Source organism: Centrocercus urophasianus, unplaced genomic scaffold (genome assembly GCF_019232065.1).
Source record: "Centrocercus urophasianus isolate 14NV4802_14NV808 unplaced genomic scaffold, USGS_Curo_1.0 seq_11, whole genome shotgun sequence".
Lineage (NCBI taxonomy): Eukaryota > Metazoa > Chordata > Aves > Galliformes > Phasianidae > Centrocercus > Centrocercus urophasianus.
The window spans coordinates 88,764,668-88,781,568 of NW_024884253.1; the positions used below are offsets into that span (position 1 = coordinate 88,764,668).

The 16,901-nt window shown below is 36.4% G+C and overlaps 1 protein-coding gene across 1 annotated transcript in view; it reads left to right on the forward strand.

Annotated features, from left to right (window-relative positions):
- Positions 1-16,901, forward strand: part of CTDP1 (CTD phosphatase subunit 1) — a 100,534-nt gene that overhangs the window by 56,464 nt on the left and 27,169 nt on the right. The window contains exon 12 of the mRNA XM_042839943.1: positions 8,239-8,429. Within this exon, the coding sequence (XP_042695877.1) occupies positions 8,239-8,429 (191 nt within the window). The remainder of the gene's footprint in view (positions 1-8,238; positions 8,430-16,901) is intronic.

Consider the following 16,901-nt stretch of genomic DNA (forward strand, 5'->3'; position numbering starts at 1 on the left):
TGTACACTGGTGGAGTGTCTTAACAATACTGATTTTATTAATAATGAGAATTCTGGGTGATAGTCAAAGAAAACTCAGTTTTTAGTTTTTTCACATAAACCATTTATGCTTAAAACAAAATAAAACTTTTCTGATTGTGTGGTTTTTTACTTTGCAGACCACTGGTCTGTCTTTTAAAGTATCTGTAGCTTTGCAAGACAAATATTAGAAATTTGAATGCAAGATTATTTGGTACTTTTGTGTTATACAATAGACGACGGCTGGTAAGCATTAAATAAAAAGCATATTAACCTGAAAGAACGAGGAACATGAATTTAAGACCACCTAAACTTCTTGACAAGTGTCTCTGAAGCGAAGGTGTATAAATTACAACTGATAGAGCACAATAGCATTACGTGATAGAGCACATTTTCAGCTACAAAGCAGTTTTTCAGCAGTCACCACCATTTTCACCAGCAGTGAACAAGAGAGTGCTCATAAAAATGTGCATGGCTGTCCAGGAAGGGGCCTGTCCTTTGTGTCCCTGTCACCACTGCTGAAATGCATTGCCCACTGCCTCACTGTGGCAGCATTCGCTCGTCTCAATAAATGTTCTGCAAGCATTAATGAATGTCAGTGGGTGTGTTTTTCCTGCATGGATGAATTCAGTGGCACACCTTTGTTTCATACACACTTCCAAGCTATATGCAGTTTTGGCAGACTGCCCTTCTGCTACCATCCATCATAAAATCAGAGTCCTTACAGTTGGAAGGGACCTTAAAAGGTCATCTGGTGCAACTCCCCTGAAATGAACAGGGGCATCCACAGCTTGGTCAGGTTGCTTGGGGTCTGATCCAGCCTCACCATTGAAGTCTCCAAGGAGGAGGCAACACAGAAACAAAATGTTATGGAACATTGGTGGGAAGATTCAACTTCTACTGCTATGCCACCAACATCTGCCTCTGCTGTTATACACCAGCATAATAAAATAGGTTACTTTTGGAGCTGCCCTTGTTGATTATAATAGAGCTGCCAGGTATGATATTCAAACATGAAGCATTCCAACATACTTTATTAAAAACAGGTTAATACTAAAATTTTTGTTATGTGGGGAAGATTTAAATAGAAACATCAAATCACATATGGTATCAGTAAGCACAACTGCTTTTTTGTTGCTTGTTATTTTACTGATTCACCACCTTCTGAATGAGCCTATGTTAATTGTCACAGAGGAGAAAATCTGTACACAAAGAGACCAAGGAGCATTGAACCCATGTGTGTGTGTAGTATGGGACTAGAAGTCGAGTCAGAAATTTGGAATGAGAAAACACTGTGATGCTAATGAAAGAAGAACTTGCTGATGTTTCTTATATTTTCTGTGATTGCCCAGAAGAAATGAGGGCATGTTATCCCTTAAATCTTACGTACTGAGGAGTGACATAGTGATGTTTTTGCAGAACAAAATATTTTCTTTCAAAGTGCAAGTCCAGATCTCCTAGTACACACTTTCATTGTGTTGTAGGAAAGTGTAATTATGCACATGCATCATGTCATAATATCTTTTCTCACAGCATCTTAGAAGTCTTACTAGATGTTCTTAAAGGTATGGAAGGTAATGTCCTGATTCTCAAGTAATTGATCATAAATGGCAAATAAGTGTTGATAAGAATATACATAAGAAGCTATTCCATTAGGTGAGACAAAAATTACAAAACAAGAAGTTTTTTATAAACAAAAAAAAAAAAGATAACTAATGTTAGCTAACATATTTGGAATAAAATTTGTGATGCTAATCTTTTTTGTGTTTAACATCTTGCTGCTAAATCATAAAGTGCTGTAGAGTATGTCAAAGTAGCTCAGTCATGACGTCTCCATCTCTTCTAGGAAGTTTTATGTGGCCTTCCATGTAAACTTGCAGAGGAGGGAGGGATCTTAGTTGACCATATCTTACTACATTTGTATTTTGTTTAGTGACAGGATAAAGTGATACTGGATGAAAAATGAATGTGATGTTGCAAAAGTAAGCTGTACAGTGGAGAGCAACCTTATGGAACTGAAAAGCTGTTTACTAATAAGGAGGAAGTTCCTTCAGTGTTCTAAGTGAGGAATGATTCTTTTCAGGAGACTCAATCATAGCAGCTGTTCTCAGTGAAGAGCCAAGGCTTAAAGCTTTTTTCCTCACAATTGCTTTTTTCATACTGTAACTGGTAGACTTTATTAGAGGCTGCTAATTGTTGTGTTTGCAGATCAGTAATGGTGGATAAGCAGAATTCCACATCACAGTGAGCAGGAAGCACTCATTACAGATACACTTCTGTTCTAGTGTAAAGGTCTGATGTTTTATGCAAGTCAGAAATCTGGTTGCTCCCTAAACCAGAAGAGATGTCTGTGGATAGAGAAAAAAGGGAACACCTCCCTCACAGAAATATCATGGAGTCACGCAGTGTCTGAAGCTGGAAGGGACCCATGAGGATCCCTGAGTGCAACTGCTTTCCAAATGTGCCACAGGATATTTAGAAGAGATAAGATACATTTTACAGAACACATTTTGAGAAAGATGATTGCTTTTCAAGTACTTCTGCTGCGGAAGAACAAAGCAGTAATGGGTGGAGTCTTGGTTATTGTTAATGCTGTTGTATTAGAAAGGCACAGTGAAATGTTTTATTCTCATTTGCTAGTGAAGAAGCTGGTTTTGTTTTATGTTGTGGGCTTCATTTGTTTTGCAGACAAGTGTAACGTCTGAATCTCAGCTTACAAAGGTGACCGAATGAATAATTGAAAGAAATAAAACTATTGTTTTATATGTTATTCCTACTCTTGGTTCTTATAGTAATTATAATTTATATCAAGAAAACAATATAAATAAAATACAGTTCCATTTTTAAAATACCTTTGTGTAGAAAGCCAGACTGTCAACGCTGATATATTTTTTTTATAGCTATTCAGTTTGAAAATCAACAGTTTTTGAGCTGGTGTTTTTTTAGATTCTCTTGTACTGTCCTTGTATGCTTATTGTCAAGAATTCTGCTTTATACACTTTTCCTTTCTTTTTGTTCCAGTCCTTTATGCTGTTATTTCTGGTAGGCAATTTCTGGTTGGTGCTGTTTTCTGTCTGGAACACTAATCTTAGTTTTAGCACCCAAAGCCTGTCATCACTATTTTTTTCTTCCCTCTCCTAATCCCTTCATTGATAAAGTGATTATTTCATATGAGGTATTGTTTGTTCCAGTGCTCAATTTATTATGATAAAATTATAAATAAACCTTTTTTCTGGTTTTTGTGTTTACCACATTATTTTTTTTTTACTTGTACTGTCATTCATCCAAACTCTAAGCAGTGAAATTCCACCTTCCCCCCAGCTCCCTGCGAAAGACATCATAAGTTATGTGCTACATAAAATTATACAAATATTTTATGGAGGTATTTATATACAGAATATTTTTATTATCTCTGTATATGCATCTATGTAGTATATGTAGATGTTATATATGGGAATATATGTGGATTATAATGTATATTCATGTATTTATAAACTTGTAGAGAACTTTATACATTTTTATCTCTACTATTGCAGTACTTTTCCAGTTCCTTCTTCAGAAGGTACAGCTTTTATCCTGTAGAAATTGTAGTGAGGGCAGTCAGTCATTTCTTCTCATTATTTTCCTCTGCATCTCGTCCTTTTACTTGCCTGCAGAAATTGTAACTTCTTTTTCTTCAAATTTCTCTCCTATTTTCTGATGAACTAGTCCTTTTTTTTCCCCAATTTTCCCCTGTAATTTGATATTTACACTTTAGGTGCTGTTCTGTTTGGTCTTTCACAACTGATCCACTTCTTGCTGTGAATCACCTTGCAGATTGGTTCTGAAACTACTGCCTTAACTCCATGACCAGTTAAACTGTGGTAGAAAGTATTATTATTATTATTATTATTTTACTGAACAAACTTACATTCTTTTGCTACTCATCTAATTCTAACTTGATTGTAGAGTTCTGCTTTGATTGTCAAAGAATTTTACTGAGTAGTTACTGAGTCACCCAGGCACATTTGTTGTCTTCTCAGGTTTTGTTTTCCTTTATTTTTGCTGAGTTTTATGGAGATGCAGTATTGCAAGGAAGCGATAGACCATTCAAAGCTTGTGATTAACTGTCCTGCTATTTGCAGCTTCCACAGTTACCTACAAAACCAGTCTTTCTGATAGCTCTGATGTGTGGATTTTTGAAACTACCCATCCTGCTGGGTTTGGATCTTCCTAGAATATGACTGTATTGAGGGCAGAGATAAAAGAGCTCTGCCTCGCTGTGGTTTTCTTACTTCATAACTAATTGGTTGCTCTGAAAGCTTATCATAAATACCCTAAGGATTCTGCTGCAGATTTTTTTGCTGTGTGAGTAGAAGTGTTTGCCTATAGCCATAAAAATAACTTGCAGCTAGCTTCTGATATTATTTCTTTTTCTGTAAGAGCTTTCTTTGCCTTTGGAATTTTAGTAGAATTCTGTCCTTATGCTTCCTTCTCATTTCCTTGACCCTTCAGTGTTGTTATGCTTCTATTTTGCTACTCTCTTCGCTAGAAATTAAAAAGATACATTGAAAGAGAGATTGTAGAACTCAGCCTTTTTTATCAAGTGTGAAATGCAACAAACATGTGTATGTAAAAAGTGTGTTTAAAAGTGTATGTAAAAATTAGATTAATACTGAATTCTAGTAGAAGGCATCTCAACATTAAAATAGGGAGTCATCATAGACAATTTATTCTGAAAGAAGTTATTTAACCAACACCTGATTTTGCTCAAGTTTTAAGTATTAGTATTTAGAAGTTTTGTTTTCATAGCTCTGTGCTACCACAGTAAGAAGTTCAACTCCCAGCTGCTAGAAGATGGAACTGTTGTTCTGCCTGGTTTGATTTACAGCCCACTGCTATCATTTACCATTGATCTTGTAGGCGCAGAAGTACTGCTTGGAATTCGCAGTTATTTGATGTCACTTTTCCCCCGTCTCATTTCTGTTGCTTCTCATTTCTACTACTGCGTTAAAGTTCCTAATAGGCTCCTGATTTCTATTGCGTTTAATGTGAAATAGGTATTAAAACTTCACTGCCCTGCTAAAAGAACATAGTTTGGGATAAAGCAGAATGGGATCTTGGAAGTAAAGGAAGGGTTGGAAAGATAATGGGATCAAATGAAGAATTATGAAGGCGTATGAAAACAAGCCATCTGTCCTCTAGGGAGACTTCTCATATTCCACAGAGCAGGCCAAACTGTTCCACGTAATTCACTGTTTCTCCAGGGGAAGAACGTCTTTTGGCAGCATTGCCTCTGTGCTCTGAAGAAAAATACAAGTGCTAATAGAAGTGCTCATTCTGGCAAAACTAGGATGATCAGCAGCATTTTGAAGATGCGTGTGTCTCAGGGCTAGCTGTGTTGCAAATGTGGCTTCAGATGCTTTAGAAATAAATGATGATAGAATTAAAAGCCACCATCTTCTGCATTTTCTGTTACACAGATTTGCTTGAAAATTTACAAACCACATACAGTGTACTTACTGCACTGTGCAGTTTGTGTCCTGTAGTTCAGAAATAACGTGTAAGTGCAAACAGCTAATTCTTTCCATTTTGTAACAAATAATTCATCTTCATACGGATCACTCAGATGTGAAGGAGATACCAATCCCAAAACATGTTTTGTATTTAAAAAAAAATAAAAATAAAAAAAAAAGCCAAAGCAGCCCTGAACACTGAATTGGTTTGATTCTTAGGGATACTTCTGAGTACACTGGAGTTGCAGAATGCTAGCAATATGACTCAAGATATTCAAAAACTAATAATAAAAGACATCATGTACATTTTATAACTTCTTTTTAACACTTCTGTCCTATCATATCTCAATTACTCATTGTACAGTTCAAGATACTCTACAAGAAATCATTTCAGGTCATGTTTGAATTGTAGGCATACTAGCCTGACCAGAAACATTGGGACTCTGTTATTCAGTTCATTGGAAGAGCAGAAAAATAAATGCAGTGCAGCAGAAGCTAGGTACGTGTCGCTTAAATATTAATGTTTGGGCTTTTTTTACCCTATCAATTTCTTTGAATGAAGGGCTTCAATCTCTTTTCAGAATAGGAATTCTGCAAGATGAAAATGATTGTCCTGATATTTTTTAGCACAGTTGGCTGTTTCGTTACATTACTTAAGTGTGCAGTTTGGATGCCATCCTAATTTAAGCGGCTTCTAAGGATCATCCCTTATTGATTATTTTCATAAGCAGTCATTTTTCAAAATTGGCTGTATTTATGTAGCTCACACGTGCATTTTTAAATGCTTTTCAGTGAAATACGACATGAAAGTTAGTGGAACTTACTGGTTCTACAGATTAAGTGATGTTCTTGACTTGCAAGAAATGTCATCCTTGTGAAGTGTGAAATAAAAAAGACATAGCAATAGCTGGAGTGCTAGTTTGGCTAAATCATTTGTACAAAGTATTTTAAATAAATATACAGTGTCAGTTTGTGAAACATCTGTGACAAACATCTTTCTGGAAAAACACTGCTTTAGGAATGAAGCTCTGCAGTTTTAAATACTGGTCTTGCTGGAAAGTAGTTTGTTCAGAGCTGTACATCTCTGCTGTCCTCTCATTGTCAGTTGCTGGATGTTAGTACACTGGTTGCCTTCTTAGTAAAGGTCTCTGATCTCATCCCAGAAACTGTAATACCAATGGAAAACCAACTGTTGATCTGAGAATCTAACCGATTACTTTGTTTGAAACTCACTTTATCCAAGCATAGCATAGACTTTCAAAACCAGTTTGTTGTCAACTCGAGCAGCATTACAACAGTCAGGTAGGAGCAGTTGTGACTACACCTTGTGGAAAGATGATAAACCCCCAAATCCATCTGTTTGACAGGGGCCTGAAGATTATTGCTACATATTCTATCTTTCTGAAGTCATCAGGAAGAGCTCCCTGAGAGTCACCTATGTGTTTGTTGAAGTTGCATTTGATGCTATTGAGCATCTTCACTGTTACTGGGTCCTGCATATTGCCTGGCTCTGAATGCTGGAAAAAGAAACGGCATTTTCTTTTGGCTATTAACAAAATTCTGTATTTCCTGTTTTCTCTCCCTCCTTGCTTGCAAGATGTCTCTTGAGATTTTTCCATGAAAAATTATTTCATTTAGTTCTGCAATATTTGCAGTAGAGCATTTGCAAGAGTTCGCTTTTTTTTTCTTTTTCTTTTGCCTTCTTATTTCTCAGCCTTTATTTGCCTTTTAGAATTATCTATTACAAACCAATGTAAACTCTTTCTGAGCATGTTCATATATGGAGTTTTTTGTCTTGATAAAGCAGGTATGGCATTAGTGAGAACTGAGAGAGATATTTCAACTTAGGCTGAGGGAGAAACTGCTTTCTGGAAAATAACAATATCCATAGATAAGTACACTCAGCTTCTTTCCATGTTCTCCTATGGGATCCACACACATTTTCTCACGTTTTCATCTTTTTCTGAAGTCAGTGTTCACGCTGACTAAAAGAGAAGCTCGGCATCTTGTGATCAGATCATGAGCATGATTTGCTTTTAATGTTAATTTCACTAGTTCTGGACATGATGGAGCTAATTGATGTGATTTGGAGAGAGTCTGAAATCTTGTGCTGAGTTTTCAGAAAAGGAAACAACTGCTTAACGAAGTGGCTAAATGTTTTCATAGACTTGCCTTTATTAATTAGCATGAGCAGACAAATAGGTTACAGCAGGATTCTTTGCATTTAATTCCATTCATAGTGAGATATTTAGAAATGCACTTTTTTGAAGTTACTTCCAGATATTCCTAAATAGATAAGTATGTGCGTAGTCGTTAGCCAGAGTCTTAAAGAAGCACTTGTGTTAGGCATATAAATACATGCTGTGACTACAAAATACTGTCCATTTTGTGGATAAAAGACAACGTTTTTTCCATATTATGCTGCTTATTTACAGCTTCAGTGTTACTATAATTAAGGGTATGTGTCTGAATCCTGCATGTGAATATAGATGTATCTGTCAAGTTAAACAGACTAAATATATTTGATTTGAATAGAATGCTACTGGAGCTGTTTCAGAAGTTGCCTTTAAGGTACTTGTGTGCTTGTGTTTAATTTGAATTTTCATGGAGAAAGTCAAGACAACTGGAAGCATGCTCTTAATGTTTACTTAACTGTCTAATAATTATGTAATATTGACTGTATTAAAGCCTGTTAGAGGACACACTGACTCTTTGCTCTTTGGCAGGTTGATGACATCTTAGGAGAAGGCAGTGATGAAAGTGATAGTGAAAAAAAAAAGCCAGAAGAGAAAGGTGAAAAACCTCAGATTAGTGCAACAGAGGCTACAGGAGTGAAAACGGATCCGAGACCTCGGTCATCGTCGTCATCATTATCATCATCATCAAGTGAAAAAAGCTTAACAGGCAGTGTACCCAGGTATGAGTTCGTCAGACATAAAGAGAAGTGTTAATGATGTTTCATTGTGTTCCAGCATTATTCAGCATGTTTCTTGACCTCGTAGTCTTTGTTGTCAACCCTAGTTTGCAGCTAACTTTTTTTTGTAAGTATGTGAAATTGCCATGCTTGTTCCTGCAGTGTTTTGGGATTGGTTAAAACAAATGGTCGTAATAACTGTTGAAAACCAGAGTCTCATCTGTTTTGAAAGAACTGAAGATCGCTAAACTGTGCCAATTTTTAAGTAGTCATAATCTCGAATCAGATGTTAGACAGTGTAATCTGCAGTGTTACTTTGAGTGAGGGTTTTTTTTCCCAACAGTTTTGAGAAACTATTTTTTTAGTTCTGCCTTATGGAGAGTTTTTCAATGGGAAATAGATAAAAATGAGGCTAAGATGGTTTTATGCTTTAGTCCCTTAAAAACTAAAGTAAACATACTAGTCTCTTTTGCAAGAATGATTTGTATGTCCCACTATGGATTGTTGACTAATGACTGTCAGCCAATTTGCAGGTGATCCGAAACTTGATAATTAAGTGTCTATTTTAACTATATTGTTTAATGGTTCTCAGTCTGCACTCTCTCAAGTTTTTAAGCCTAAGAACACAGAGAAAAACAATGCAGAGAGGACAATATAAGATGGAAGGTCATACTAGTTTTAATTTAGAACTGCAGGGTTGTCATCCTGTACCACCAAGCACTAAAAATGCAAACATGACTTAGACGTGCACTGGAGTTTTTCTGCTCACTTACAGTTGTTTCTAGTTGTTTATTGAAACTGAATACCTGACATAAACTGATAGCTTTCCTTACTGGTGGGTAAAGAGACTTTGCTCACTATTGTCTGTGGGTAGATTTCTTTGGCTTAAGAATAAATTCCATAGGTTTCAAGCAAGCAATCATTTATGGATCCATCAAGTAGGAATTCACTTTGTCCATTTTTATTAAACCTTTTAAAAACTTTTCAGGTTAGGACTTAAGTGATTTATATTATTTTGACTTTTGTGATCCAGTGATAAATCGGAGGCATTGGCTTACAGATCAAAGCAAGCATCACAATCCAAGTAAAAGTTATTGGATTCCACACAATAAGAGCTAGTCATGAGTTTCAGTTATGTTCTACCACACAAATGATATGTGAGAGAAACAGAAAAATACCACATAATTTGTTACAGCAGTACTCATCAGGAAGTTTTGGTTGCACAGTGTCAGGGGTTCTCGGAAAATGAGCTACGTGGGGAAATTTGCACAAACCATTTAGTTCATCATTGATACTGCTAATAATGAACATTGTTTAAAAAAAAAAAAAAGTCTGTTGGGCATAAGAAAGGTATAAAAGTTCAGTCCATTTCATATAGTTAAATTGGAATTGTAAAAAATTGCCTCCTGAGTGGAGTTTGGAAGAAGAAAGACAACCCAACGACGAATATTGTTAGAACTCTGTTTGAAGTAGCAAGACTTGGTGGCATATCTCTGTTAACTTATCTGAAAAGCAAAAAAAGAACATGCTAAGGATTATTTTCTAATACTTTTCCTCATGTTTGCTTTACAAAGAGCAAGTACATTTGTAATTAACTTCTGCTGTACTTAGGACAGCTTGTAAGTGAGCATGGATAAGAAGCGTTTCTGCACTCAAAACTTTGCAAAGCCATGTGTGTATCTAGTAGTGTTGCTGCTAGAATAAAGTCTTTGAGAGGCTTCCTATGTAGGTTTTCTATTTTTGACCTTTCTGCTTTTTAAGAAGACCACTGTCATTTTGTTAAGTTGCATCCAAGATTGAACCTGAATGGAGTGCTAGCAAACATATGCACAAAGTGCAAGTTCAGATGCTGACTCAGTGTCTACAAGTCAGGAAATACTGCATGATTCTGTCATCCTAGTTACATTTTTAGTTTTAAGTTTTACATTGATGTCTTCATGGTCAATTGGTGTTGTAGGTGCTGATGATATACTGTGCAAGAGGGATAATGTAAAAACAGTTGTTATAGAGTAGGATTAAAACCCCCAAGAGCTTAGTCCACTGCACAGAAATACTACCTCCTGGCTGAAAATGAAGCACTATGCAAGTTCTGGCAAGCTTAAAACTTCTGTTCTGAAAACTGGTGTCCTTGGGGGGCGAGGCTGTAATTTTCATTTTTTTCTGCTCAGTTACATAGCCTGGAGTTGCAACTTATTTGTTGCTATGAGCATCGTTACCTCTTGCCATGTTAAGTAAACGAAGGGTTCATGTTGTAGGGGCCAGTACCAACTATTCCCAATTATTTAAAGGCCTTGAACTGGCCTTTTATTTCACATCTCCCATGATCACTCTTGTGTTCATATTTTAGCTATTAATGTCTCCAGAATATATAAAATAAAAATTATATTTGTAAATGAAGAAAAATATTTTCCATGATCCAATACTTCCATATTGTAGCTCATCTTGTTCCTACAAGAGATGCAGCCTGCAGAGACTGTAGATCTCTTGTAAGTAATGCTCCACTTATACCTTGTCAGTAGTTACTGACATGGAGACTGTAGCATTTTAGTATAGAAATCTAGCCCTTCTATTATTGTTGTTAGACTGGCATTAGGTAGGCTTTGGTCTGGAAATCTACAGAATATCATTACAGTTTCCCTCACTCATATGACACATCGAAAGTTCTCATATTGATGGCAAATGGGGTGATTTTTGTTTTCTTTTAGTCCCTGCTTCTCATATAAGTCCATGAAATGCTTGCATTTATCTCACAAAGGTCATGTTAAAGGGATACTGCATAGACCAAGAAGTCGTGTTGTCTGATTTAAAAATAACATAGCTCATATCAATCATGTTTGATCTGCCTCTTGCAATTATGAACTGCATAGCAATAAAACACATCTTCAAGTTACTTTTATTTAGAAAATCAAAGTGAGTTAAATGAGTTTTTATTCTTAAATCTTCTTGATCTTTATGTAGTTTGTGTTATTCTGAGCTGTTGCTTGTAGAAGGTATTCTGTAATAGAGGAACTGCTTTTAGAGCTTTGATCCACTGTTTGTTGAAGCAGACAGATGCCTGACTTCAGCAAGCAATGTCAGAAGAATATATTTGGTAGAATGGACAGGAGTGTGAAACAGTCTTGTCAAGAAAACTTGCCAAGTGAAATGTGTATGGCGAGATTTTTGCCTGGTTTAGTTTCTAGATTCTGGAAATCTGCAATGGGAAGTGATGCCCTGAACAGCAAATACAATTGTTGCCATGTGCTTGCCTTCCTACTAGTGCTACTAAATTTTGGAAATAGTTAATGAAAAGCTTCAATGAAGCAGCTGATTTTATTTAGACTCAGCGTGCATCAGACCTTTTGTAATACACTCACTGAGGTGGTACAAGAGCTGTGGTTCAGTGATGAGACTCAGGAGATCAGGTTAATGCTTGGCCTTGATAATCTGAAGGTCTCTTCAAACCTAGGTTGGTCCTGTGATTTCTCAGTTCATTAGCAGGAGCTTTGTGCCGTGTCTTTTTTAAAACTTCTGGTTGTTGTCAAATCACAGTACCAAGGCCTGTGTTTCCACAGTGTTTCCTTCAAGTAATTTCAGCTTCTGTAAAACATCTGTGAAGTCTAATTGTTCTGCTGACTCGGTTTTGGAATAGAAGATTCACTACTTTGTGCGTTTGGAACATGCTTTTTTTTTTTTTCTTAAGAGGGAAGTATGATAACTAAACAGAAGAACTCTAATAACCAGAAATAATATCTGATTCATTAGCAAAATTGCTTTCTTGCAAAAATTAAGCTTCCTTTATAGAAGCATACATCAGTGAAATGTTTCCTTTAGCAAAATTTCTTGCTGGTAATTTTTGCATCAGTCCAGAGTAGCTGATATTCCTGACTGATAGTGAAAACATGCTTCTAAGAATCAAGTATCTAAGAATCAAGTACTTTTTATGCTTTGAGAGTAGTTTATTTTCTGAAATGCTTTCTTCTATTTTGCATATAGATTATGAGTTTCTGTGCTTATGTTACAATTCAGGAAAAAAGTGCAAGGGCTGTCTTGAAAGTAATCTCCTATGTTACTATTTTGACCCGTGAGATCAGAGGTGAGCGTTAGCAGCGTGGCACCACAGGTTGAACCTTTCTATAAGTATTCTGTTACAATCTGTGGCAATGCAGCAGGTGGCAGCAGAGGGACAGTCTGACAACATGGCATCTGGCATGTAAGAAGCAAAGGCATGTCCCTGAATTCCTCCATGCAGAAAAAATGGCACCAATTGGCATTCATCAGTACTTGCTGAACATTTATGGAGACCAAACGATGGATGTGAGCACAGGGAGCTGGTGGGTGGTGTGTTTCTGCAGTGCTGGCAGCAACTGTGGGTCACCTCTGCTGGTGCAGAATTGTACAATGCAGCATGCATACCGTTGTTCAAGAATGGCAAAATTGCACAGCTAATGATGGTGACCATGCTGAAAAAATGTTCTCTAGCTTAGAATTTGCTCAAATAGCTCTCAAATAGAAATTTGCTCTCAAATAGCATGATTGTACTCTTTTGTATCTGCTGTAGTTTCCATGACAATAAATAGGAAGCGTTACTTCTGGAGTGACATACGTATTTTAAGTTACTTGCTAGCTAGCATGGTAGTCATCTGAAGTATTTCCAAGAGAGTCTAGATTTCTAAAAGGAAAGGGTTTTTTTACACTTCCTTCAGAATGTCTTTGCTTCTTTTATATGATTTCTTTTTCCAACTATAAAAGCAGTTTCTTTTAATAGCCACTGTGCTAGAAGATGGAAATGACACTTTCTTGCTTGCTTTCTTTCTTGCTGCCAAAAAAAATTTCCTGCAAACTCTTCTAAAAAGTCTTGTTTGACACATCTCATGCTAATTGAGCCAGTGTATTTGCTGCTGTTCCTATAACTTTCTTTCAGCTCCCATTCTGGAGACATTCTACTTTTACAGTCTTTGGTCTTAAGCTTCCACATATCAGTGCTTCTCAGACAGTAATCCTTATGTTAGTAATTCATACTTCTCTGATTTATTTTCTTTTAATGCTCTATTTGTATTCAAAATGCTTTATAGGACTAACTGTTATTAGTATATGGTGTAAATCTTGTTGAGAATTAAGGTATTTTCAACAGCACGTCTCAAATGTAGTTGATGAATTGTGGGATTTTAAACATTTTGCCAAGGAATGTGAGTCTTGTGTTTTTATCATCTGTGTAACTCACTGAATTAAGTGAAGTCTTAGTGTTACTACACTGTATAGTCTTCCAGAATCCTTCTCTGAATGATGCATATAGTGTTGGTTTAATCTTTATGATATGGAAAAGATATGAATTTTTAAATATTTGTGCCTTCAGTTCATCTTTTCTTGCCTCCTGTATCATTTGCTGCATCAGCGTAGCTCACTTAATCATCAGGCAGTTTGATAAAGAACCTGCCTGCTGAGATACACAAAAGGATAATATTAACTTTTAAGAATGATCTTTAATTGCTTCTTTGCCCTAGCTTTTTATTTAAAGGGGCAAGTAACTGCAAAATGAAAATCAGTACTCCTGTCATCTGTCAACTCTTGAACATTCAAGAAAACATTAGGATTCTCTCTCTCTAGAATTAAGCATAAAGTAAGCAATTATTCCCCACTGTAGGTAATAGGAACATATTGTTGAAAGAAAAATTCAATGTTGTTTTGCTCTCATTTATATATATTCCTTCAGACATCTAACCTGAATCTTTTTGGTGTGTGGTTGTTCTGAACAACAGCTTTTTCTTGCAGAATTGAGTTAGGTCACACCTAATAGGTAAGCCCTTTTGTAAGTTTTGCGTTCAGATTTCCCACTTTGAGAAGTGCAATTAAATATTGGAGTTGGGTCAATCAGTGAATTTTTAAGACTACACTTTTTTTGGCTGTTGGCCTTTCATGGCAATGGCTGTGGGATTATGGAGGAAAATGCTTCAGCTTAAAAAATGTGTTCCCACCACCCTGTTACATCTGTCTTTGCATTGCAGAAACAACATTTCAGTTAGATGCTTGTGAATTAGTCTGAATTTTGAAGCTTATTTCAATGCCTTGAATTCTCTGCATGGAATTAAGGGAGCTGGAAAGCTTCAGGAAGCAAATATAGCCCATTTGTTGATACTGCCAGTGAGATCATGCATCCACAATCAAGCAAAATATTCATTGCTACTGTTCCTTGCTATGGTTTGGTAAAGAAATGCCGTTTCCGTACGGCATTGTGCTACAAGGCACACTGATCATTAATCCATTTTAAGAAGATTCCTCACCAAACCCACCACTGAAAGCAAGGTGTAGTCACTGAGTAGGGAAAGAAAAAAACAAAACAAAAAACAAAAACAAATGCAGTCCTAAGCTGTACAGAATTGAAGATCCCTGATAAGCAACCACCTCCTCTCCTCATTGTCAGGAGTGTTGATTCATTTGGAAAATTTACATTGTTAGCACTTGTCATTTTGGATGTATTTTCCTAGAAATTCCTATTCGTAAGGTAGGGCAAGTAGAGGAAGCATGTGCTTCTATATGCTAAGGCTCCAATTTTATAGGTAGTTGTATTTCTAAAGTTTAAAGTTGTTGGGAAAGCTTTTCATTTTACACAGAACAGCCAGGTTTGTGTATGTAGTTGCTAGCATGATCAGTCTGATTTTCTGAAGACTTCAAAAACTAGAAGAAGAAAGCATGTTTCAGGTAATGAGAAAACAGTTAATACTGTTTATGTAATGAAAACATTGCTCAAAAGTTTCTCAGGCTTATCACAGGTACTTTTCTGGCTTCACACTTAACTGATGCTGGTAATGCAACATGTGAACTAGTGTGTTTTGAGTCAGTGGAGTGCTTCTGTTAAGAGTAGAAATTCAAAAGGATATTCTCAGTTATCAAGAATTGAAACTTCTACCACCTTCTTCTTCGACACAGGTGTGTATTGCACTGTGTGTGTGCCCACCTGGAAGATAATGCGTGCTTCCTTGTGGCACAAATTAATATAACAGTAGTTCTCATCATTCAGGTATGCGAAGAGGACATTTACAGGAATGAATGCCTTTGCATTTGTAACAGTTATGAAGTAAACGTTCTTTGTATATAGTGGATACAGGCAATTAAAAGTTACTGCAGCTTCATGTAGTCTTTTTTCTAGAAAATGCAATGAAACATTCCAGACTGAAATCCAGGATCAGCTTCTAAAACAAGTCTCTCACTGGCAGTGTATCTTATTCTTTTCACACAAGCAGGATGTTCTGCAGAGTTTTAAGGTCACTTCTGTTTGGAAGTGATTGTGAAGACTAAGAAGGAAGAGGCCTCTCTGGGCATGCAAAACATGATTTGTTTCTATACTTAGTGTTCAGTATTGAATGAATATGCACTGTAAACATTGCTTCCATTTGGGAATATTTTTACTTGAAAGCTCTTACGTTGTTCAAAATTTCTACATGACAAAATCAATGCTGTGGGTAATAAGTGTTTTCTAGGGTGAGCACGGTATCACTGTCCTCACCCCAGCTATTCACACTATTTTTGACTACTGTTCTCGGAATAATAATCTTAATTATCCTTAATTAGGCTTGTAGTAAAATACTACAGCTATAAAACTGTCAAAATATTTCCTGGTCTGCATGCAATTGTGTCTTGTTATGATGAATTCGAGTAATGTGAGGAGGTAGATAGTGGAGGATTGCTGCATAATTATTTAACTTCAGCCTGTTACAGTATTTTTTTCATTTGATACAAAGACCTGAAATACCTGTCCAAACTTTTTGCAGTTGCATCAACTAGAGGTCATGATACAGTCATACCTACTAGCACGTTAGATTTCTGGTCCTTCCAGACCTACCTTAAAAGATTTAAAAAGCTAAGTGGACAGAAGGGAGACTTCGGACTTTGATTGAAGACATTTTTCTTTTCAGAAGTGGTCTTCAGGTATACATTTTCAGTTAGAATCAGTGACACTGAATTGCCCAATGATTCTTTCTTACATAACTCCACTCCAGTGGCTTGTGTCTTTGACAGACAAACTGCTCGAGCTGAAACACTTCAGATTTGCTCCACACCTCACACTTCTTTGCTTCTGGGCTAGTTCAGTAAGAATGGTTTCCCCACTTAAGCTAGGGGGAAAACATTCTGTTAAGAAAAAAGGAGGGGGAAGTGGATCAGATGATGGGGTATCATTATTTGAAAAGAATTATTTGGTTACCCTTCATTTTAGGGTACTAGATCTCAGGTAATGGGTGGCCATGGCCTGTGAATCAAAGATGTGTGTTTTTTAGTCCTTCTATTCTGTGGAAAGTAGAATTGATTGGAGTGAAACACTGTCCAAACCTTTAAGTGATTTTAATTAGAGATCTTTATGATAAAACTCCAGTATATACTGGTGGGTTGCTTTATTGGTGTGTATTTACTCATTTATTTGAAAATTATTTTCTTTTTTTAGCAGGAGGGTTTCAACAGTTTTGGAAAGTAATTAAAAATGTCTAGAAGATCACTGTCAAA